The sequence below is a fragment of the Pleurodeles waltl genome, chromosome 3_1, assembly GCF_031143425.1.
Source record: "Pleurodeles waltl isolate 20211129_DDA chromosome 3_1, aPleWal1.hap1.20221129, whole genome shotgun sequence".
In the NCBI taxonomy this organism is placed as follows: Eukaryota; Metazoa; Chordata; class Amphibia; order Caudata; family Salamandridae; genus Pleurodeles; species Pleurodeles waltl.
In genome coordinates, this window is record NC_090440.1 from 1,630,688,588 (window position 1) to 1,630,715,011 (window position 26,424).

General features: G+C 44.4%; 1 protein-coding gene across 1 annotated transcript in view; it reads right to left on the minus strand.

Moving 5' to 3' along the window:
• FASTKD1 (FAST kinase domains 1) overlaps positions 1–26,424 on the minus strand; it is a 441,158-nt gene that overhangs the window by 322,326 nt on the left and 92,408 nt on the right. Inside the window, exons 5-6 of the mRNA XM_069225290.1 lie at positions 23,525–23,932; positions 19,057–19,167 (exon numbers count right to left, since the gene is read on the minus strand). Coding sequence (XP_069081391.1) covers positions 19,057–19,167; positions 23,525–23,932 — 519 coding nt within the window. The remainder of the gene's footprint in view (positions 1–19,056; positions 19,168–23,524; positions 23,933–26,424) is intronic.

Consider the following 26,424-nt stretch of genomic DNA (forward strand, 5'->3'; position numbering starts at 1 on the left):
AGAGGGCTTTTAAGGGAGTAACTAGTAGTGGCCTATGGACCATGAAACTTAGGGTGGCCACAACCACAATGTGACCACTTCCTGCTACTGCTGACAGGTCACATACCTATACCTGATAGGCTATTTTCCTACCATGCAATATGGAGGAAAATGAAATGGAGAGGACACCTCGCCTGCAACACCTTCGGGGTTGCGCAGGTGGGGGGTGGCCACTCCACCTAGTCTTTGTGCATTTTCGCACTGTTGCTCCTGACAAAAGTGGGAGTTTGCAATGCGGGTGGCCATCTGCTGCTAGCAGCAGGGCCGGGGGTCGAGTTTCAAGGGCAGCAAGCCCTTTGAAGCTCACAGGCAGGGCAGTGCACATTCCTCGGGTGGGAGGTGTAACACCTCTGCCCAGGAAGGGCTTTGTTTTCTGGTTCCAGAGAGCAAAGGCCCTTACCTAAGGGATCCAGAACCTTGTCTGGTGGTGGCAGGCTGGTTAGGACCGACCAGCAACCATGCCAGGGTTAGTCAACTTTGGCAGGGGTCGCCTCTAAGGTGGCCCCTGGGTAATTTTCGGAATAAATCCGATACTGGTACCAGTTTGGATTTATTGTTCCAAGTTGTTTGATACCAAACAACCCAGGGTTCAGTGTGGCCATCATGTAGCTGTGAAACTCGTACTGACCAGTGTCCAGCACATGCATTTAAATGGCTGCTATGTACACTTACTATGTCCCAGGTTTGGCAAGGACACAGTAGTGGCATGCTGCATGCTGCATGCTGCTCATGCACCTATGCCCACACATGAAGTATAGTGCACCCTGCGCCTCAGGGCTGGAAGGCCTGTCAGAGGGATGGCTTACCTATATTGCATGCAGTGTGTAGTGGGCAAGTCACACATGCTGTTTGCCATGTCATGTTTGCATTGGGAGTGCAGACTGCACTTGGACGCAGACTCCCTGAGGGTGGTAAAATCTGTGCTGCTGGCCTCAGGGGCATACCCTTAGTACCCCATGCCCTCGGTACCTAAGTACCATTTACAATGGGCTTATAATGGCAGCTAAAGGTGTTGCCAATTGTGCCAATGCATCACAACAGTATTGGGAAATAGATCTGGCCCGGGGAACCTGTTTAGCAGGGGCCCAGAGCACTTACAACTTTGAAACCACATCATATACCAGGCAAAACGTGGGGCGCTAACCATGTTAACATGGGCACTTTCCTACAGAAAGACATTCAAAATGGAACCCACTGCGCTTTGTAATTAATAACATGAGCCAAATCTCAGGAGGATTATCAGAAGACATTCTCTCTGCATTCGCAGAATCCCACTTTCAATGTTACCAGTATGACAACACATATGGGCAAATAATGTAAAGATGTTGCGGTTGCTGCTTTCTTTGAGTGCAGCTTAGAACTCTCAATGTTTCCCAATATACAAGTCCAGCTATTACTTTTCACCTCAAACCCCTGAGCTGACCTGGCAGGAGCAGTGGCCTAACAGGAGACAATTTGTCTACTTCCAATGCCTATTAAAATACCTAACATAGTACCATCTTCACATAAAAATAATGTTTCTTTTTGCAGACTTGCATCCTCAAAGTCCACAGTATCTAAAAAAGTGCACTATTTGCCCAAGACGAGGCAAGAAAACAGACTTTACTTAAAACGTGTGACTGTTGTCTTCTTCCAACTGACCCTCTACTTTTCCATCCTCTGCATACCTCCTCTCACTCCACACAACCTATTCTAAGTCACATGCAAGTTTGCAGAAGTGTGATGATGGAGATTAAGGAAACTTGCCCACTAATCATCCAACAATACCTAATCTGCTCTAGTTCATCTATTAACCCAACCAACCATCAGCATGAGCTCATATTCCTTGCCCCCTCCCCAAAATAACGATCACACCCATCTCCTATAACAATCTACCACAAAGAAACTTGAGTGAATACAAAGAATGGTTTCCTTGAGTACACAAGACTTTTCCCCATTGCCAATAATGGCCAATAAGACTGGACTAACCACTAACCTTAGCTTAGGGAGCAGTGTGCTGTCTGGCATAAAGCCCTTCATTGTCTCATCCACGGTGGTAAGCACTATATAAATGCAATAACTGTACAATACAAAATGTGTAGGTATCTATATAACATGACAAAGCCAAGAACAACACAGCACTGTAAAGCAAGAATCGGGACAGAAAGGAATGGTTCAATCTAGTTTATATAGAAAGGGGAAGACAGTCCTTAACCACAAAGATGGAAGAGATGATGGCACTCGCAATGGGTTGATTTTTTTTTTTTAATTGATTTTTTAAAAATATTTCCTGAAACACAGTAGCAGGTGGGGAAGCCTACTGTGTGGGGAGTGGGGGATGGAGCCCCAAAACAGGTGAGAGGTAGATGGAGGGAAAAACTTGTTGAGGAATGTTTCCAACTCCAGTGATAACTTAGAAGGCTTTATGCCTAATCAACAACACTGTGCAGTCTAGTATGTACTTTGCACAACACAAAGCTTTGACAATCATAAATAACTACTGAAACCAATAAGTATTGTATTTGCAGAAACGGCCACTGATCTCCACTTGGTGCATTCAAAAGAGAAACTGATTAGCATTTGCGAAAAATGAAAACAGTCCAAGTAGTTATAAACAATAAGCATGTGAACCTGCTTATTTGGAAGGCTTGCAGTTAAAAGTAAGAGGAAAAGAAAGAAGGTCACAGATTTCTCGAGAAGTCCAACTTTGGTCATGATATCTCTGATTGATGCTCTACCTGTTGATTTCTCACCTTACAAATCTCCCCCAGACCCAGAGTTGATCTGGAAAAGTTGAAATTGTCCTCCTGCACTGGTAGGAGGTGCCATGGGTCAACTCTAACCTGGTGCCTCCGCAGTTGGGACAACATGGAGGCATATTTGGGGCCAACACAATGCTCAGACATCAGTTCCTCTCCATTTTTCACACCCTTAAAGGAATAGAAGAGATTGATGAAAGTGCCAGAACTGCAGTGCAGAAACACCTGAAACATAACACTCCTTGGAAATGGGAGGCTGGTGGATCAGTGAGGAGTCTGTAGGTAGATAAAGAATCCAGCAGAAGTATCAATACCTAAGGTAAGTAACTCATTCTTTCAATGATCACTTCTACCTATTGATTGCTCACCTCCTGAATCAATATCAAAGCAATGCACCCCATACGGAGTTCTGAGGAGAAGATCAATCAAGAACAGAGTCCTACTTAAGCAACCACCCCTGCAAGATCAGGGTGGAAGAAGTGTGGTGATAAACTGAATCAGGCCTTCACAACACTCCAACTCACATCCTGCCAAGGATAGTGGAAAATAACTGGTCTTGCCCCATCAAGACGGGTTCAGTATCAAAGAAAAACAGCCAACATATAGAAACGGACAGGTGCCCACCTCATCATCATTATTTATTTCATCATTACATGTTTTTTTTTTTTTATAAATGATGCAGCTGAACAGTGACATAATCCATCCCTCCTAGGGATCAGCATATACAGCAGTCAATAAGGGTGCAATAAAAACAATGCAGATTTGAGTAGTGCACCCCACCTCTTCTATTGCCTTATGACATGACGCAGACACCGAATTAGGAAGAAATTACTACAAAGAAGCACTAATACATCAGTCAGAAAGATACAAAGGTGGAACATTGACTAAACCTGCATCTTTGAAAAACAGATTAAAAACAGAACAACAATGAGGATACTGTGTGGCTCAAAACACCACAAACCTTCAGAAACTAGGACCAAATCAGGCCCCATTAGGAATCATAAAATTAGATAAAATAAAACAACTAAATAAGTGAAAAGATGCCCTAGCACGCTTTCCAGCGTAGACAACATGAGGCAAACATCAATATGAAGATTCTCTGATGGGAAAAAGCCTCCCCCTTTGGCATCCCAGTGGCCACCACCCAGTACTACTGTACACTGCCTCAATAGATGGGTATTGCCAAAAGGATGATGATCAGCACTTTTAAAGCACAGTACATGAACCCATACAGTGTCCACCCTAACACGCTGAGAAGAAAAGCAGGTGAAACATATTTTTGAAGGAATTAACCTTCCCAAAAAGAGGTAAGCCGCCACAATGGAAAGGAAGGACAAGAGACGAGAGAAGCAGTCAAACTGTGTGCACCCCCACCCCCAAAGTTACACTTATTGTAATAAAAGTATAAACCTTGCTTTATAAACAGAAAAAGGTAGAAACCATGTAGTCAGGATCAAGGTCCTTCAGAAAAGGGAAAGTTCTGCCAAAAGGTCTCCAAACAGAACAGAAAGGGCTGCACAGTTGACAACATTGTCAACAAATGCTAAGCAAGCACCAAAAGGAAGCCCTCTGAAGTACCGAAGACATCCTTCTAGATGCAGGCATACAACCGCACAATGGTGGAGGTCAGGGCAGATCTACTTAAGACACTGCTGCAACTAGAAAACAAGCTCAGACAATTGAAAGTTAACGTCTATACTAACACCGAGGGATGCCATCAATTAACTGCTCCTACAGAGGCACACACCCGCTTAACAGAACAACTAAGATGCCTAAACTTGAAAGCATGCCAGGCTAGCATGCATGCTTAAGGGAACAAATCAGGTCATCTGTTAGCACGGCTCCTGTGCAGCTCATTCCCAATATCTCCTATCACAGCAATCAAACGGGCCCCCACATGTTTACTCACAAATTACACAGACATACATGAAGCCCTCACCACATATTATCAAGCTTTATATAACCCTCCTTCTGTGGTAAGGACATGGAGCGTACATACCTTCCTCCAGGTGGTCAAATTACCATCCCTGGGACCCCTAATCAGAGAAGGCCTTAATGTACCCATCACGACGCAGGAAATACGTAGCATGGTCAAAGATGCAACCACAGACAAAACCCCCAGTCTTCAAGGGCTCCCCATAGAATTCTATAAAGCAAACATACCTATGTTAGCTCCTAAGCTTCTAGACTGCACTACAACAGGGCAGACTTCCACCTTCTCTCAGAGTCTCTATTGGTATCTCTTCCCAAACTTGGGAAAGACCCACTGAAACTGACCTCATATTGTCCACTCTGCATGCTTGGGTCTGAATACCAAATATTAAACAAAACCATTGCCTCTAGCCTCCTAGAACACATGCCCACATTAGTCCATATAGACCAAAATGGCTCTATCCCTGGCAGAATCACCACACTCAATATTAGAAGATTGAACAGTCATGAAACATGCCCCAGGGCAGTGAATATTTGATGCATGTATGGTACTAGATCTAGAAAAAGTGTTTGATATGCAGGACTGGGAATACGTTTTCTACTCTTACAAGACTGGATATCACAGGCCGGCTGCAAAACCTTACACGTCCCTTATTTGTAGATCCCCACGACCCAGGTGAAGATTGGGCAATGCATTGCTCCTTCATTTCTGGAGAGTAGGGGTACCCGCCAAGGCTGCCCCTGTCCCCTCTCCTCTTTGCCCTACCTATGGAGCCACTTGCTCACAGGTTTCATCAGCAGGTTGGGGATTGGGAGAGTATGATACACACGGCCTCTTTATATGCTAACGACATTCTGATCTACATCTGTGATATTAGACGTGGAATCAATTATATAACAACGATCCTTTTTGAATTTCGAGCTGTATTAGGACTGGGAGTTAACTTGGCCAAATAATGTCTGTTTCCCCCCTACTCCAGGACTGTCCACCGCAGAATTTCCTAGTGGACTCTCAGGCATTTCGCTGGAAGCCTCATACCTTTAATTACCTGGAGATAAATACCTATCATGACACTCAGGACTTGATAGATGGTAACCTTACTAGAGCCACCACGTCCATATACTCTCAGATAACCATCTGGGGCACTCTCCCACTTACAGGCCAGGGCAGGACTGTATTGTCCAACATGGTTATGCTTACATGATTAGTATAGAACCTCCCTGTTCATATCCTCAGAAACGTCTTCCACAAGAGATAGGCTGCACTGTTTTTGTTCAGATGTACCGCATCAAGTAGATCTAGCACACTGCCACAAGTGATGCCTGTGGAACAATCATAACAAAGATTGCTTCATTGTTGTTGTTTGATTCTACCTCGGAGGTATCTGGCTCGGTTTTACATCAATGTTACACTTTTGTTAACACCAGCCTGTCTATAGATATGTTAAATCCAACTCACCCACCAGAAAACACCATTCCAGGAACTTGGGTTATTGGTACTATTCTGTTCTTTCCACTATGATAAATAAGCACATTAAACACCACACCAACTATGGAGCCATTTCGTTTTGAATAGTTAAGACCTTGGTTATTTTGACCACTGGACAGCACCAACCCGATGATAATACCTAGTCTGCCAGAACCATATTCTAACATTGCTTTGATTACAAAGCGATTTGCTTGAGTTCCCCAGGATTGGAAAATACTGGTATAACATGCTAATCCGTCAAGTGATTTTAACTGTGAAACAGCTCTCTTAGCTATTTCCCCATTGAACAAGACACAGGTGTTTTATCTTTGTTTCTGTACTTGATGATGGACTTACTTGATCCCAGTTGCACTTGAGTACTTCCTATATTTCATAATATCTCCTTCAGCCTTGAGAAACCCCAAGGCTAATGGACCAATAAGGGGTGTGTTGGCTGCCTCTACATCTGTCTACTTGAGGATCACTATGTACGATGAAATGATGGAAAAAATCTAACTGTGAATTAAAATTGAGACAACACACAAGAAGCGGCATTCATATTTACTAGAGTGCAGAATATCTGGATAATGCAATAAAGAAAATACTTAAAACATTTGGGAGAACGCACTCACCCCAGTTATAAACTTTATTATAGAGGCATGGAAGGTCCAAACCTCGAGTAGTGATCCACCCACAACAAAAAGTGTACCATAAAAATTGGAACAAAGCATTGATATATCCTAGGAAGTTGTCAAGAAATTCAAAATTTCAGAATGTACAACACAATAGATTACACAGGGCCTACCTCACACCAGAATCCCTACACAAAATGTTTGGTTCCTCTTCAGATTACCCCACTGCCGGAGCCCCACAGCTAATATAATTCACATGTTCTGGTCCTGCCCAGTGGCAGAGCACTTCTGGAAGGACACAGCTGAAGCCATCAGAGAATTAACAGAACAGACGGACATATACACCATTCAAGGCATTATCCTTGGCCTCTTTAAACACCCAAAAAGAGCAAAAGTAACCAACCTTTACATTGATCTTGCTTTTCTGATTAGTCGGAGAGCCAGTGCCATGCACTGGAAATTACACACTCTCCCAGGCCTATGCCACTGGTGCGCAGCGTTATTGAAACAGGGTTAAGCCGAAACTGTGGTGCTTAAACGGGAAGAAGTATGAGGACTACATAGAGCCCCCACTGCAGCAGGGTGGGAGATGTATATGTAAGCGCTGCAGACCTACAAAGAAAAATAAACACACACACACATACAGACCCAACACACCACCCCTCCCCCCCCAACCTGTCTCGGACTACCCCATGCCACTGTACACAATTCCTGCCAGATAAGGTTATTGGTGGATGCAGCTACTCAAGTGCAAAGCCATATTAAATTGCGACCACTATATTGGATGTTAGTAATAACTTACCAATTATACATGTTTTATTTTGATTTCATTTTTGACTTCCAGGTTTATTTAATGTTTCAGTTTAAAACCGAAACGAAGACTCCTGCCTCACCCACTATGAATATAACTATATGTGATACAAATGTATTGAAATAATGACTCATGTAACGGATAATCCCAAATGTAACGCTGACCAATATAAAAGCTTTAAAAACTCAATAAAATTGGTTCCAAAAAAAAGGAGACATATACAGCCTAAGATTTGGTCAGGCTTGCTGGTAATACCCGTCAGGTCAAAACCCTGTCAAGTTTTTTAACCTCCCATGCCACCTATGGGACATAAGCATGGCAGATTTGAAGCTCCAAGACTAAATAGTGGCATATCTTTATGCAATGCCATCCAAATCCACGGAGGCATGATTACCAAAGAGGTGGGAACAACTAAAGGAAACATCCAGTACTATTGTGTTACTGGGATCACACCCAATAGATCCCCCTTAGTCCTAAAAGGATGTATACCTTTTTTGGCGAAAGGAAGAACTGGCAGTTATGCCCTGCAATACAGGGAGTGTTCGGATTCAGACAAACCTGCCAGAGAATCTCATATCTGCAGGTGATGATAAAGCAGATCCTTGGACTTGTATTCCCAAATCAGTATACAATGTTAGGTATTTTACTACTGAATTATTATTTTCCATTATCAGTCTACAAATCACGTCAGAAAGATCCAGATTATGCGAAACCAAATCAGCAAATAATATGCTAGTCAGGGTAATGCTAGGTAAACTCTGATCATATTTCAACACACATTCTTATCATATTAGCCTATTCCCTATCAAAGGGTCTGATTTAGAAGTCGGTGGAGGGATAACTGTCATAAACGTGAAGGATATCTGCTCTGCCATATTACGATTCCCATAGGACAGAATGGGGTCATAATACGGCAGATGGGGTATCCCCCTCCGCCGACATATAAATCAGGCCCAAAGTATTTTTTAATATTGTTAGCACTATAAATTATATGACCATACAAGTTTATTAAGCCTTATTTATGCAAAGCATAGTTTACATAAAAATGTATGTGGTCATTGGTCAGCAGTCAGAATTTAGCCCTTCAGCCTTTCCTTCCAGCAACCAGCCCACCTGTTTAACCACTCCCTTGCACCAGTACCTTATTTACCTTTATCAGTAATAAAGTTTTATAACGCATGGAGGAGTCACATGTCACAAAACATGAAGATTCTAAAATTAATAGATATCACTTGAGCATATACTGTAAACACTTACACTATTGCGATTATTTCACTTATCTAGGCTGTATGCCTATTACATGTAAACTTAAAGTTACATTTATATGCAATGAAGCCTACCTTGCAAATAAATATTCATCATAGCCAGATCCAAGTTCTGCCACATAAAGGCACATTTGTGTGAAAATCTCCAGGAATTTGCAAGGAGGGCAGCCACCAACAAAGTATGCCTAAACACAGCCACAAAAGAGCCCACATATCAAGCACCGAGTCCCCTGTGTCAAGAACTAATCTAAGAAGCAGTTTAGTGGTCCCAAACCATCCTTAAGACTGCTGTGTCCTCTCATGTGGTCAGATTAAAAGGGGAATCAACAGGCATGAAGTGGTGCATGTCCCCAATTATACCTTATTAGGCCATTATTTTTTTTTTTACAATCTCAATCCACGGAGACTCTGTCAGATGAGGATGAGGGAAAAGAGCCTATAGCAAGTCCTGAAAAAAAAAGAAAAAAAAAAAAAAGCCCACAACCCCCTCCCAGGAGGCAGCGGGTGAGAGGAACAAGTTACTTACCTTCGGTAACGCTTTTTCTGGTGGATACAATAGCTACCTCTGGATTCCTCACCTTATGAATTCATCCTTGCGCCAGCATCCGATGGAAAGTTCTCTTCCTAGTGCTCCACTTCGACGAGGACGTCGCAATAGCACGGCTCCACGCGACTCCGTCGGACGTCACTGTGCCAATAAGAGGCCCTTGTCAGAGTGCTGACGTCAGTTTCACCCATTTTTTTACATGCCTTTGAGGCGAACAGGTGCAAACCGACTTCCGCAACAACTCCAATCAACACATATATACATAAAACACCCATGATGCAACATATTCAAAAGCTATCTATATATAGCTTTTGCTACATACATACACACATACATACATACACACACACACACACACACACACACACACACACACACACACACACACACAGGGAAAAATATCAATATATACATATATCTATACAATCACATATCCTAGTCCAATCAGACAGGCAGCGGGGAGGCGGGCGGGACTGTGAGGAATCCACAGGTAGCTATTGTATCCACCAGAAAAAGCGTTACCGAAGGTAAGTAACTTGTTCTTCTGATGGATACAAATTACCTGTGGATTCCTCACCTTATGAATAGAGTCCCAAAGCAGTACCGCACTCGGAGGTAGATGCCTGTCTGATTACACCAAGAAATCCTGTAAAACAGATCACGCAAAGTGGCCGTCCCTCTGAACCTCACTATCCAAGCAGTAATGCTTAGCAAAAGTGTGGAGGGATGCCCAAGTTGCCGCCTTACAAATATCCACCACCTGGACTCCCCTTGCTAGTGCCGAAGTGGCCGACTTAGCCCTGGTGGAGTGAGCCCTGATTCCGTCAGGAGGAACTTTCTTTGCCAGTGAGTAGCAAACTTTTATACAAAGAATGACCCACCTGGAGATTGTTCTTTAATGGACTGACCTGCCCTTCCGCTGACCAACATACCCCACGAACAGCTGATCCTCAAGGCGAAAGTCTTTCGTCCTCTCAATATAAAAACTGAGAGCCCTTCTAGGTTCCAATCGGTGGAGTCTCTCTTCCTCTTTAGAGGGGTGGGGAGGAGGGTAGAAAGAGGGAAGGGTAATAGTCTGTCCCATATGAAAAGGAGTGACAACTTTTGGCAGAAAAGCCGCCGTGGTTTTCAGTACCACTTTATCAGGGAAAAATAAGGTAAAGGGGGCTTTTACGGAAAGGGCTTGAAGCTCCCCAACCCTCCTAGCAGAGGTTATAGCAATAAGGAATACAATCTTAAGAACCAAATACCTCAAAGGACATGAATGCATGGGCTCGAACGGTGAACCCATCAGAAATGTTAACACAAGGTTTAAATTCCACTGAGGCATCTGAAAAGGCGTAGGGGGAAACTTATTAAGTAAGCCCTTAATAAACCTATTTACAATCGGAGATTTGAATAAAGAAGGCTGATCCGGGAGACAAAGAAAAGCCGATAGAGCAGCCAAATAACCTTTCACTGTAGCTACTGAACAGCCTTTCTTTGCCAAATCAAGGGCAAATAACAAAACATCAGAAAGGTGGGCCTTCAAGGGATCTTTCTGCTTCTCTCCACACCAACTAACAAATTTAGTCCACCTATTGGCATAAATGGATTTAGTGGAGTGTCGCCTGGACGATAGAATAACATCCACTATATCCGGTGGGAGAGAAAAATAACTCAGGTTGCCCCGTTCAATCTCCAGGCATGTAGGTGGAAGCTCTGGCGGTGGGGGTGTAGAACCCACACTTTGGACTGCGAGAGGAGGTATGCCCTGAGCAGGAGACGGAGCGGAGGGCATTTTGAGAGTTGTAGTAGGTCTGTGTCCCACACCCTTCTCGACCAATCTGGTGCCACCAAGATGACTTGGGCCCTGTCTTGGCGAATCTTCCTCAGAACCCGAGGAATCAAGGGTGTGGGGGGAAATGCGTAAAACAACTGGCCGTCCCAAGGCATTTGAAATGCGTCCTCCAACGCTCCTTGCAACGGATACTAGAGATTGCAGAACAACGGGCAGTGCGCATTCTCCCAAGTGGCGAATATATCTACTTGCGGAGACCCCCACATCTCGAACATGTACCGGACTAGATCCGGATGGAGCCGCCAACTTGTGATCGGCCAAGAAGCGGCGATTGAGACTGTCCGCATGCACATTCAGAGCCCTGGCCAAATGATTTGATGTCAAGCAAATCTGATGGTCCTGAATCCAGGACGAGAGCCGCAGAACCTCTCTGCAGAGAAGGTACGACCCTACTCCTCCCTGCTTGGTTAAGTACCACATCGCGGTAGTGTTGTCCGTGAGGACTTGAACCGACTGACCGCAAAGGGAAGGAAGGCCTTGAGAGCCAGACATATCACCGGCAGTTCCAACAGATTGATATGAAACATCTGTTCCACCGGAGACCAATGACCCTTGATCTCCAAGTCCCCCAGATGAGCACCCCACCCTAGAGTGGAGGCATCCGTTACAACTTTGACCACTGGAGGTGGTAGTGAGAACAGCCTTCCTTGGGAAAGGTTGACGTCCACTGCCCACCATTGGAGATCCGCTGCAGTGTCCCTAGAGATCCTTATCGAATCCTCGATATCCTCTTTGTGCTGAAACCACTGCCTGCAGAGGCACCACTGAAGAGCCCTCATATGCCAGCGCGCATGAGTGACCAACAGAATGCAAGAAGCGAACAGACCAAGCAGGCGTAAGACCTTGAGGACCGGAACAACCGCTCCATTCCGAAACATTGGAATTAGCGCCTGAATGTGCCGAATCCGCTGAGGCGGAGGGTAGGCCCGATACAATGTTGTATCCAGTACTGCCCCTATGAACAGGAGGCGTTGAGAGGGCTCCAGGTGAGACTTGGGCACGTTTACCGAAAACCCCAGGTCGAACAACAACTGGGTTGTCACCTGCAGGTGATGTAGCACCAACTCCGGAGACTTGGCTTTGATCAACCACTCGTCCAGGTAAGGAAATACCGCTATTCCTTTCCGCCTGAGATGTGCTTCAACCACCAACATCACCTTTGTGAAGACTCGAGGTGCTGAAGTAGGTCCATATGGAAGGACCGCAAACTGGTAGTGTTGCGACCCCACTACAAACCGGAGATACTTCCTGTGCGACTTGAGTATAGGGATGTGAAAGTACGCATCCTGCAAGTTGACAGACGCCGTCCAAACCCCTTTGTTCAACGCCAGAAGTACCTGTGCCAGACTCAGCATTTTGAATTTCTCCTGCTTGAGGAACCAATTCAAAATCTTCAGGTCTAGGATCGGCCTCAGACGACCGTCCTTCTTGGGGATCAGGAAGTATCTTGATTAACAACCCTGCTCCGGAACCAACTCTATAGCACCCTTCGATAACCTGGTCAGAACCTCCTGTTGCAACAACAAAAGATGGTCCTCCAAAACGAGGGACGAGGTGGGAAGGGAGGAGGGAACTCCTGACAGTGGAGAGCATATCCTTTTTCCACGATAGACAACACCCACGAGTCTGCTGTTATCAACTCCCCCTTGCGGGGAAAAAGATGAAGCCTTTCCCCTACAGGAGAGGCATGCTTGATAAAGTGGGGAAAACTAGGGCTGCTTTCCCTGCTGTTGTCCCCTAGAGGAAGAGGATGACGAAGAAGGGTGTTGCTGGACTGCCCCTCTAAGTCTAGCCCTCCCACACCCTCTAAAGGGTCGATAAGACGGGTTGGCAGGCTGTTGGGCCGCGAACTGGGGCCTCCAGAACACCGCCCCATGACCAAACCCTCTGAAACTGCAAAAGGACCTATACAGAGCAGCAGAGGTAGCTTGTAAACCTAAGGACTTTGCAGTCTCTCGGCTCTCCTAAAAAACGCTCTAAGGCAGAGTCAGCTTTCTCTCCAAACAGCCGTTCACCGTCAAAGGGCAAATCAAGTAAGGTGGTCTGTACGTCCGAGGAGAATCCGGAGGACCTCAGCCACGCATGCCCGCTTGTAGCCACAGATGTCCCCATCGCTCTAGCAATCGAGTCAGTGGTATTAAGGCCAGATTGTATAATCTGTTGCGCTGCCGCCTGCGCATCCAAGAAGAGTGTTCGAAAAGTCTTTTGCGCCTCCTGTGGCAGATCCCCAACCATAGCCTTGGCTGAATCAATAAGGGCATGGACATACCTGCTCAGCACACAGGTTGCCTTCACAGTCTTAAGCGCCATGCTGCACGACGAAAAGATCTTCTTTGAAGACTGCTTCATTCGTTTGGACTCCCTGTCAGATGGGGCCACAGGGAACGAACCAGGGGCAGACTTTGTGGAGCAAGACACTTGAACCACTAGACAGTGTTGGATGACGTGAGAGAAACCCAGGGTCCTCGGGCACACCCCTATGTCTCCTTGCCACCGCTCTATTAACAGCTGGAGCCGAAACTGGCTTCCTCCACCAGTCCATAATAGGCACCAACAATGCTTCGTTGAAGGGCAGCAAAGGATCAAGTGATGATGTAGAAGGATGCAGCACCTCCGTCAGCAGATTTGTCTTTACCTCTGCTGCAGATAAAGGCAGGTCCAAATAGTCTGCTGCCTTTCTGATGACCGAGTGGAAGGACGCTGCTTCCTCTGTAAACTCCCCCGGAGATGAAATGTCCCATTCCGGGGAAGAATCCAATCCACTGGACGATCCCAATCCTTGGAATTCCTCCGAAGGCTCCATAAGCTCCCCCTCTTCTAATTGCCGGTATTCTTCTTCTTCAAGAAGACGCAAGGCTTCGCTCCGAGACCTCAAGCGGGATTCTAATCTCAGCATCGACATCGACTCCATCGACGATGAATCCCGACCCGGCACAGAAGATGCATGGATCCGAATATCACTCGGACCCGGCGCCAACACGGACTCCAACGGCGCATCCTTCGGAGTCGGCTGGCACGCAGGTAATATTGCCGGGTGGCCAGGGGAGAACATCAGCGTCGGCTCACGCGGAGACGGAAACGGCGCCACTGATGTAGATGGGGCTTCATACCTCGAGGAGACACCATAGACGTTGACCCAGCCCCCTCAACCGGGAAGAACGGCATTAACGGCTTCGACTGATATGGAGCCGGGGAGCCCAAAGAAAAAGCTAATGGCCCCATGGGACCCGCCGGCGCACCAGCAGGGGCCATACCCTGGAAAACAGCATACATGGCATTTAAGAATGCCGACGGATCTGCTCCCGGAGCCTGGAAGGCAGGATAACGCTGTTCTTGATCCTGCTGCTGCACATCAGGATCTTGCGGCGCTGGAGAAACCTGAGAGCCATGAGGAGCCACCTCATATACTGACGACGTCAGAGACACTTCTGGGCTTTGGGGCTTTGGGGCTGTGGAATCACAGTAGGGCTCACTTCCCAATTACTCCGACGTTGAGTTGGAGACCTCGACCTCAATCGGCTCCGTGTCGATCGGCGCCGTGACCCATGACGGCGCCGAGAATCATGCAGACGCCTCTTCTTATGCCTCCTGGAAGAGGTGTGAGAGGAAGCCCTCTTGTGGTCTTTCTTCTTAGCCTTCGCTAAGAAAAGCTTGGCCTCTCTTTCCTTAATTGCCTTGGGATTCGTACTCTGGCACGAGCCACACCCCTCAACATCGTGCTCAAAGTTAAGGCACCAAAGGCAGTTCTCATGTGGATCCGTGACCGGCATCCCACCTCAACTCACTACAAGGCTTGAAATCCAATTTTCTCAGAGGAGACATTGTAACGAGCAAGAATACACACTATCCAACGAGCCAGGAAAAAACCGTTGTCGTCGAAGGCACGGAAAAAAGGAAACTGGCGTCAGCACGCCGACGAGGACCTCTTATTGGCACGGTGACATCAGACGGAGTCACGTGGAGCCGTGCTATTGTAACGTCCTCGTCGACGTGGAGAGCTAGGAAGAGAACTTTCTGTGGGATGCTGGCACAAGGATAATTCATAAGGTGAGGAATCCACAGGTAGTTTGCATCCATCAGAAGATGGAAATTTTCAGGTCATCTGGCATCCAGGCAAAGACACTAGACAGCTTGTGCAGAAGCTGGTCTAACTCAGGAGGACATTGTAACATCTAGCAGCGTCTCATTGAAGGAAGGGCAATGAAGGCTCTGCTGTTAAAGAATGCCGACTCAAGGATTTAGGTCATAACGTTTGCTGCAAAAGGAGAAAGCAACTCAAGGACCTCCATTGCTATGCATAAGAGCCTTAACAGAAAGAAAAACCTCCAAAACGACCACCAAGGAACAAAAAGGTGCAACCTCAAAAGAAGCAGCAAAGTCACTAGTGTTCTAGAGACCCAAAAATGGGCCACTACTTCGAGTCCCAATAAAGATGAAGTGAGTTCACACCGCTAATGATCTCCTGGGCATGAAAACCAGAAGTCTGAATACACTCCACTGAAGGCCCAAGACTTGCCAGTCCTCAGCAATTCAGAAAATAGAACAGGAACGGATGCTGCAACAAAAGTTAAAGTCTCTGGTGGCTAACGAAGGTTGCTTAAGTCAGAACAGCATCAGCAGACTGCCTGTGCATTCACCATCGGCCTCTATGCTCCAAAGGACCCCACAAGTGCCTTGAGGCCTTTCTGGTAAGATGGACTGCCTGCAGCTCCAAAATATTTGTGTGTTTATGCCAAGCAGACCAAGGACTCTCATCGTAATGTCACCTAGATAAGCAACCATGAGGCATCAGTTAACTATGGAAGTCCACAGATGCAGAAGACTGAAGGGATGACCCAGCTCAGATTGGAGGAGCACATCCACTGTTGGAGTTTCAGAAGTACAAAACCGAAATCTGCAACTGGGCTGGGACACTCCCTTCAAGCTGGAGCCACTACATCTCTATGTACCACTGAATGGCTCTCATCTGCCAGCTGGTCTACTGCACCAATAGGATGCATGAGGCTATGAGGCTTAAGAGGTGTAGGACTTGCAGAACCAGGGTTAGTGTTTGAGCCAAAAAAACAACAACTTAGAAATCGAGAATATATTTATTAACCACAAAGGAAAAAGGGCCTTTATAAGATCATGTTTAGCACGGACCATCAGCCTCAGTGTTGGGGCGGGAAACGCCTTCTGGGTGGTGATCACAAAGCGCAGGTCATGAAGAATATTCATCCTGTGACCAGTCCAGGAGGTCCTACCTTCACCAGGCAGTCGTCCAAGCACATAAATACATGGACTCCTGACATCCACAGTAAGGTCACCACCATGGCTTATCACATTTGTGAACACACGTGGTGCAGTAGTGAACTGCTTGTTATGAGCGCCCCATGGGAAACATAAGAATTCTCTGAGCAGGTAGGATCAGTAGATGGGGGTAGGCATCTTTAGGGTCCAGGGCCACAAGCCAATCCCACGCGTTGAGGGCCAACAAAACCTGTTTCAGAGACAGCATCTTGAACTTCTCGTGCTGAATGAAAATGATCAAAATATGAAGGTTCAGTGTGGGTCTCAGACCTCAGCCCTTCTAAGGGATTAAAAAGAGAAATAAAATCAAGCGCCTCTTTCCTCCATGGGCATTAGCTCTATGACCCCATTGTTAAGCAGGGTAAGAAGGTCCACCTCTAAAATCAAAAGCCAGAGAGAATATCCTGGTGAAAGAGGAGGCCCTGAGAACAGGACAGAAAGGGTAGGTGAATGATCCAGTGATCTATCATGAGCGTCTCCCAATTGGTGGAGAAACTGAAAATCTCCTTCTTACTCCATCATCACTGAAAGATGGAGCTGCTGCGGTCAATGATTGCAGAACTACAGATTCACCTCTGCCCTGAATGAAATGGTGTATTTGTTGAGGCTTTTGGGTCAGCTGCGAAGGTTGGAGTTTCTGGAACTGGTAAGCCCTGAAGTTGCCTCAAACTTTTCTCTATTGCTGGTGGAAAGGTTTCACCGGGGAGGCTAGACCAAGTGAGTAGGCAATGGCGCAGCTATTTTTGAAGCATGCAAAGGAGGAGTCTGCCTTCTCACCATCGAAAGGTTTGTTCTTGCTTGGACATCTCATGAGAAGCCAGTAGAAAGCATCCAAGTGTATAACTGATCCACATTGACCGCAGTGTTCATGGATCAAGCAGTTTGGCCAAAGAATTAAAAATTCATATGCTGAATCTGTTTACTAGCATTTAAACCATTATTGATCAGAACTGAAAAAGGCTTTTTCATGTGGTCAGGTAAACTGATATCAGACTGTTTTGTTAACTCCCACAGGACTTGATAATAGTGGCCCAGAAGGCATGTGGCCTTCACAGTGGAAAGCTGAACAAAGGAAAGGCTTTCAACCAAACCGAACCCTGCCTTCCAGACTCTCAGCCCAGAGAAGCCATAGGAAAGGCTTTGAGGATCAGCTTTGCAGAGGAAAATTGGACCACTAGGCTTTCGCGTGAGGGCAAAAATAATAATTCCCCAAAGCAGCCAGTAAAAGATGCAATAGTGCCTTGTTGATAGGTAGCAAAGGTTCTGATGTTGTGGAGAAAAGCTCCAAGATTTCTCAAAATATTAGATTTAACCTCAGCTGTAGGCAAAGTCAATTTTTTGACAACCAATTTTATTGAATTTAGAAGACAGAGCACCACACAGCATCTGCCATAGTAATGTACAAAAAGTGTCTCATAGGCAAAGTCAAATTTAGCACCTCTGATGATTTGCATACCACCTACATTGACTAAGACATACTTTGAAGTAGTTCCAGTGCATAACTTATCACCTCTGAGGATGTACCCAGGTCATTTGTGTTTTATAAATCCAAGAAGAGGTTAATGGCCATGTTGTAAGATGCAAGGAAATTATCCATCTCCTAGTCATCATCCTCTTTATATCATAATCCTGGTTGGGCATGACTAACGCATCCGAGTCAAACCTGAAGCTTTCCTACAAGCAGGCAAATATGTGGGTCCTAGGGAGATATGCCAAAGGTTTATCATCAAAACAGCTCCAAACGTTTTCTTTTGCCTCTCAAATAATGCCCTTTTAGCTGGGGACATTGTTACCTATTACACTGGAATTTGATTAAAAAATCAAAGATCGACAAAATTGAGAGTGGAGCTCCAGATCCACCTTGGAATCTGTGGAAAGAAAGGAACTGATGTCAGTGTGCAGGGATGGTGCTTATTTGCAAGACCCACTCCATCAATCCCAGGTCAGGGCAATGCAAAGCCACATGGTACCGCCTCATGGTGCCCAAGAGCACTGTTGAAGAAAAGTGTATGGATCCAGTCTGGCACCTGGGGAGTACTCTAAGGTAAGGAAACTGCAGTTAGAAGAATCCATCAGAAAACAGGATTTTTTAGGGGGCTGGTCTTAAAGCAGTGTAATGAATAAAGCACTGATAGTCACACACAGATGAACAATAAAGATATATCAAATATTCAGAGTTCAGTAACCTGATAAAGGCAGTATATCTGCAACCCTGGGCATCCTCCACATGCACACTGAACTCATTCCTGACTTGCAATATACAGATGAAGACCTGCAAAGATCTGGCAAAGAAAACTAGGTTTTTCTACTGTTTCTTGTATGCATTTTGTATTACATTTATTGCCTGTGTTTTCACTGATCATGGTTGTGTACTGTATTTACTGTTCTTGCTCCAACACTAAGTGGCAAGGAAAACATGCTTTTATGAGAAGATTCTATGTCTACTATACAGTAATACCGAAAAAACAACAATCAAATACATTAAAAAATGTTACTTTTGAATTAGTTGAAGATTTCTACATTCCATTTCTTCCATCGTGGTAACAACAGCAAGAGCTTGATAATGGCTGAGTTCATCTGCAATCAACAGGACTCCTGATTCAAGTCTAGAAATAATGCAAGAGAAAATGTGTCAACATTAAAGCACCACAGAACAAACATACAGCCACTTTCATCCTTCCCCAAACTGTATCCTCTCTGTGTGTATATGGATCAACCGTCACACAACACATTTTTTTATTCTCCAATTATACCTTTCTATTTTGAATGACAATAAATAATTTTAATACCGATTTTACAGCAACAAAAAGTGACCCACAAGTGCATTTAACAAGCACAAATCGACCCACAAACTTACATGAAGGCTATTGTATATAACAGTAGCCCCTTTCTCTTTTTTCCTCTTAGCATTCACTTTCTGTGAGCATAAAGAGGACGAGGCATCCTTCCTTGAACACCCAAAGCCCAACGGACAGCATTTTAGAAATGCAGCACCGCTGACATGCCAAAAACCTCTAAAACTCTTGTCATGCAAGAACTTTAAAGCAGTTCCTAAGCAAAGGGGAATACGAAATCCCTTTAGTCTATATGCTGCAGTTCAGAAGGGTAGCAGGTGAAATGGAACCAAACAACACTGAAGATATTGGACATGAGGAATGCAAACGCTGCACACAGAGAACTTTGAGTGACCAGATGTTTAATGAAAAATTCGATTACAACTATAGTTGTTGAGGTAAAATAAGTGAAGACTGTACAACACAGTAAGCTTGAATCTGGTGGCATAGTGAGCACGGGACCCACGTCTGGGCATACCCTTCCCACTTGGGGCAACAACTGCAAAAATAACACTGGTTCACTGCACCAATGGATTCAAGCTAGCCTAGCTGATGAAGGGTGATACCCTGAAACCGGTCCTAGGATGGTTGTTTCTGGTCCAGGGAGGACCTGGCTTGGCATTTCCGGGTGGACTGGTTCCCATGAGGAACATGGTCAAGACTGATTTGCATATGGCTAAGTCCAAACTGGGGTGGCGTGGTGAGCAAAAAAAAAAACAGATCTTTGTGTCTGGGGGTGAATGTTTGCATTGTTCAGCATTCCGTCCATCATCTGTTCTTTTTGCATCTGTTAGTTTTGGGGACATGTCTAAGTCCTGGTACACAATAATTAAACAATGGGAAAGTCAGTAGATCGTATGTTTCTATGGTGAGCGAATCGGATCTGCTTAAATTGTACAAACATAAAACTCACTAGCTTTGACAATTTTTGTTTGTCCTGCAGCACTGGGGAGTAAGCACAAACAGAAGACTTTGAGAATGGATAAAATGGAAAATAAAGCAACCTTTTTTTTCTGTAGCATCTGTTTCTCTGATACTTTTGGCAGTGCTCATCCCTCATAGCTACTGGGTCACTCACTGGCTGATCTCAGATGTAAAATAGTTCCTTGTGCACTCCAATGGAACCAAAGGACTCACCTATCTAAACAGTCAAACAAAAAAGCACTAACACAGCCAACAGATCTCACCTTTAGGATCTATGCATTGCTAAAAAAATAAAAAAAATAAAAAAAAATCTAAAGGAGCACTGACACAGCTGCATTATTTTAAAGGTTTGTGCATGCTCATTAAGCATGCATGTCTACAAAAGCAGGTGACATTTTATTTTTTAATTTAACGATCTGAGATGGATCATTAAAAAAGAAAAATGAAAATGAAGTACCAATTTGTTACCTGGGCCAAACCCCCTTTCAGCCCCCCAAAAAATATGTATAGAAATATATATATATATATATATATATATATATATATATTTTAAATGGTGGCTGTGGGGGACAATGGGAGCAAAAGGAAGTGTGCAGGTGGAGTGGAAATGCAGCACACGAGGGACAGCAACACAGAGGGCAGAGAAAGATTAATGAGTGAGAAAAACAAAAAGGAACACAGGGGAGACACGGTCTTTGGAGAGGTGAAAAACACATGAGTGTTCTCAACACAAGGGAGACAGCAGCACTGTGCGAAGGGCAGGTGATTGGCAGGGTGGAGAACATTAAGGAGAGAGCTGAAAACACTTGCACTCTCATGAAGTGCTTAAAAAAAACAGAAAAAAATTATTCCTAAAAGTGAGCAGTGGAAGGACAGAAGCTAGCCATCTTTAAAAAAAATTACAATTTTTTTTAAAAAAATCAGCATCTGTCTCTGGCTTTTGAGAATGTGTGTTTGGAAATGCAAACACAAGGATGGCGGTCTGCTTTTCCTTGCAGCCCCCCCCCCCCCCACAAACCCCTTACTTGCATTCACAGACAATCACATGGGTCACAAACTGTGACATGCCTAATTAATAATCATTAGACAGGTCATTTTGCAACCCTGTAAATTGACAATTTTGCGATGTAACAAGGGCATATCTCAAATTACTTTCCTGGTCGCAACCCAGTTGGTGTGCAATTTGCACATCCCTGGTTTGCGAATGGGGATGGGACGGGGCCCTATGCCCTTCCAAGTTAAAACCAAACTGCTTCCTTTTAGCTATGTGTAGCTATGAGAGAAAGGTAGACCATGATGAGATGTGCATCATCTTCAAAAGGCAAACACTGGTTGTGGCTAAAGCTACCTGATTGACCTTTATTTTCCCTGTGACACTAATTCAGAGTTTGAAATAATTACTGTGCTGTCCCTTGTTTCTCGAGACACGGGATGTTGTTCCATTTAAGGCAATCTTTTAATAGGTGCATTTTGATGCACTTTTTTTTTATTGGTTTCTGAGTGGTGTATGTTGTACTGCTATTTTACAAATAACTTACAATTCTTGGCCCTTTTAGCTACTTTGCAGGCAATGCACAGTACTGCAGCATGGTTTATTCCGCTTCTCCTCAAGCCGGACCACTGTCTCCTCGAATGATAATGATGTGCCAGGAATAAATGTCAGCTCTGAAATCGAGCATGTAATCTATGGTAGTAAAAATAGAATAATTTACTTGCATTTCAAGAGGAGGAGCTGAAATGGCTTCTAGTGGGAGAACAATCCTAATTTAGGATGACATTAATATATTGAGGTATCAATAAAAGAGCAACCACTGAAATATTTATTCAGCGCTGCATTCAACCCTCAGGGTGACTTGGAGCTAAAAAGGCAGTGAGCTGGAAGCTTAAACGGGAGGAAAAAGAAGCGGTAAGGAATGAAGGGGGGGGCCGAGAGAAAGGGCGTTATCAAAACAGGAGGGTCTTAAGGGCCTTTCGGAGTACCCGGGAGCTTTGCATACACATGATGTAGTGGAAGGGCATTCCAGACTTAAATCATCAAATGAAAAACCTCCGCTTTGCGCATATTTAAGAGAAAGAACCTGCAGCTAATAACAAGTCAGACCACAACTATCTGACAGGCATGTCGAAAGAAAAACCTTCTCTTAGGCAGGATAGGGCGAGGCCACCACTTAACCTATTCCTTTTAAAAACAGCACAACCCACTTAGATCTTAACATTTCAAATGTAAAAGTGGCTGAGCCTTATGTGTACTTCAGAGATGCTACCTCTCAGGAAAACCATTAAACAGTTACACAGTATTCGCGCTTGCATCGGCTTCACTCTCTTCAGAAATACATGCAGCAAGTAAACTTAAAGTAAAAAAAAAGGCTCTTACAATTAAATTTAAGCAGTTCAAAACTGTGCCTTTCAGGGACTTATTTTTTTGTTCTAAATCATTATAATGAAAATGACACAAACGTAAAGCAGTCGGATGTTACTCTGATTATTTCCCAACCAAGACTTCATACTGCGTTTGAACCAAAATGCACACCTTCACAATCAAAAAGGTACAGGACAAAAGAAGGGAAAAACTAATCGGAACTAAATGCGGGATAATCGGAATACAAGACAGATTCTGCTTGCAAAGTTTACACAGGAAACTCAGACAGGTTAGTTGTATACAAATAACAGGAGAATTTGACAAGAAACTGATTGCTACAGATCTTCAATTTGCAACAAGCATTTTCTCAAATGTAATCTCGCACGATATTCTGGGTCTCCCAACAAGCATCTCAATTAAATTGATCGATTTATAAAAGTATGTGCAGGTTTAATATCACTACGGTTATATTTTATATTGAAATATTTTAAAAACACACGCTAGAGCATATGTGTGTGAATTGGTTACGGGGTATGAATTACATCTTCCATTGACCAAATTTTGTATTATTAGTGGCGCGTTCTGAAATACAACCACCATGAACTTCTAAAGGACATTATTAGTGCGCTGAAAAAGTGTTCAAGATTTGCTTTATACTGTCATGGAAAATGAGTAAACTTTTAAACCATAGATCCCACATAGCTTTGATATCCTAGACAAATTGAGCCCTGCTGTACAAACCCATAAGGTAATTCTAAGATAACAGCATGTAATAACCAAGCAGTCACTTAGTCTAGCACCCCAGTATACTTCTACAGTGATACAACATGTTACAACTGAACTTACTTTTCCCTTGCCTCTTGACCTGCAATAGGCCCAAGTGCAGCAAACAGCTTGACGAAGCTCACAGAATCCGTACAGGTGTCCATCATTTCAGTCAGTCTTTGTCTTGCCAGCAGCCGAAACTCACAGTTATTAAATTGTAGAGACTGATACAGTCCAAGGATCATGCTGAAGTTTTCCACATCAAGTTCGCCAATGTTTCGAATAAAAACCAAATTGCATTTATCCAACAGTGGGCGGTAAGTGCATTTCACATTTCGAAGAAACTGCACAACCCTTCGCGGATCATTCAAGCGTTCTGGTTCCAGCACATCCAATGCATCAACAAGAGACTCTACCTTTTCTATTAATTGATCACGAAACTGGAGAGAGATGACTGCAGATATGCTGTTCATAAGGTTGGTCAAGGCCCTGTAAAATCAAAGCGAGATAGCGTTTCATTCTGAAATCATTAAAACAGCTTCCTGAAGCATAAACAATTAGAATGTGGAAAACATGCAGTGTCTGACAACAATGTCTTACAATGAAGTGCAGATGAAGGGAGATATATTAATACTAATGCAATAGAATCTGCAAGGTGATCAGTCTCATTTTTGGGGGGGATGTATTTATTTTTAGATGCAAATACTCTGGTTTTGAAAGATAAAGTTCTTTACCTTTTCAATGGTTCTTCAGCATGAAAACCTTTCATAAATAGGACATACACGACGGTCGGCGTAGAACCCACCGCCTAATACAATTACAGGATTCACTTGTTTGGGACTCGGACAACTCAGTCCATCGAGACTACAGAAGAGACCCATGTGGCACAACTATTGCTACACAAGAATAGACTGTTTCTTATCCTGACTGGAAAATTGCACATATTTTGTGTGAAGAAACTGTACAATATTGATCATTTATGCTGAATAAATCAGTTATGTTTTCTCATAGCTGCCAAAATTTCAGATTGCTTATGTGTGACATTTTCATATTTTCAATGTAATTATGAGTGACATTTGAATGACTACGACTGACACTTTATAACGAGCAAAATCAAGCAATGAAGACAAGGGAAACACATAAATATCAGAAATTACACTCATTTGAGCAACAAGATCTTAAAACTGCTGCAAAGCACCAGAATTGGAAGGGCACTGCGAGACCCGCCTGTACCAAACAGGATGTGAGAGGCCATACTGCCTGGGAATGAGCCTCATGCTCCATAACGCCCATTGCTGCCAAGTTTTCAGATTGCCTATATGGGACATTTCAATGGTTTCAGTGTACCTATGAGTGGTATTCAACTGCCAAACGTGTCACACTTAAAAGTGACACTTTCTCATGAGCTAAACCGAACAATGAAGTGCACGTAAAGACATGAACATTAGCAATTAGACTCTTCAGAGAATTTAGAAGTTCTAAAAGTATCTTAGCCCCGCTCCCACACTCTCACAGACAACGCCCCTATTGCACAGATCAGCTTGCTGGACTCACCTTTGCTATCAAGGTAAGTCCTCCCCGCGGTGCCTGACTGAGGCAGAGAGCTTCTTTGGCCCGTGTTCTTGTACAGGCAGGCAAGGGAACTTGTCAGCAGAGCTTCTGTAGTCTGTAAGTGGCTGCACCTCGCAATCTCAGCTTTAGTACTTAGCGTTTATTTTCAGTACGAAACAACTTGCCCCATTATATATTGCCCCCGTCTTATTCCAGCAATTAGAAGCAGACACTCACCATGGTCTTGGTTGTGCCTACAAGCATTACGATATAACTCAGTCATGCTTCATTTAGCCCCGTCTTTTGTATACTGATGCGGCATACAGCTTATTTGCCATTCAGAGTGTAAAATGGAATTATCGCATTATGATGTTCTTTAGAATTATAGGTTTTATGCCACCAAATGGAGCCACGAATGCTACAGATTTATATTGCTTCCGTTGGGTGTCCATGACGTCTCACACTGACTCTTAGGCTGCGTTTCTGGTTGCTGCACCTTTCTCTGCAACACACAGGAGGCCAGAATTACCAAATTTGCTAAATTAAAAATATCTTAAGGGTAGCATGTATCAACAAGACTCAAGCAGCTGGAGTGGGGGGGTGGGGGGGGGTGTCTGGCAACAGGAAGAATGGCTGTCTGAGAGAAGAGCTCCATGCGCCGCTGAGTGCCTCGGGATGGCGGCAGGGCCAACGAGGTACTGGCGGCACACCTCCTTCCTCCCCACCTCCCCCCAACGATTGGGCGAGCCCCCACGAGACAGAAAGGAACATTGGAGGGGATTAAGGGCCAGATGTAGCAAATTCCCATTTTGCTAATCGGATGCAGAACGGTGTCTCAGACACCGTCTGCGATTCGCTATGGGGTCGCAAAGACCCACCTCATTAATATTAATGAGGTGGGTCGCATTTTGCAACCCATAGCAAGTCCCTGCACTCACAGGGGTGGTGGCCTGCTGAAGACAGCAGACCTCCATATCTGTGACTGCTTTTTAAATAAAGCAGTTTTTTATTTTATTTTGCAGCCCGTTTTCCTTAAAGGAAAACGAGTTGCAAAATAAAAAAAATAACAAAACCATTTGGTTTCGGTTTTTCAGAGTAGGCAGTGGTCCATTGGACCACTGCGTGCTCTGAAAAACCCTTTTTGGCAACATTCACAAAGTGGAAGGGGTCCCATGGGGACCCCTTCTCTTTTGCGAATGTGTTACCACCAGTGTGACACTGGTGGTAACTGCTAATTGCTTTGCGACCGCAGTCGCAAAGCAATTTAGCATAGCGATGCGAGTCACAAATAGGAAGGGGACACCCCTTCCTATCTGCGAGCCACATTCACAATTTGCGAGTCGGTACCGACTCGCAAATTGTGAATGAGCATCGCAAACGGCATTTTGCATGGCGCAAACTGCGATTTGTGCAGTTTGCAAAATGCAAAA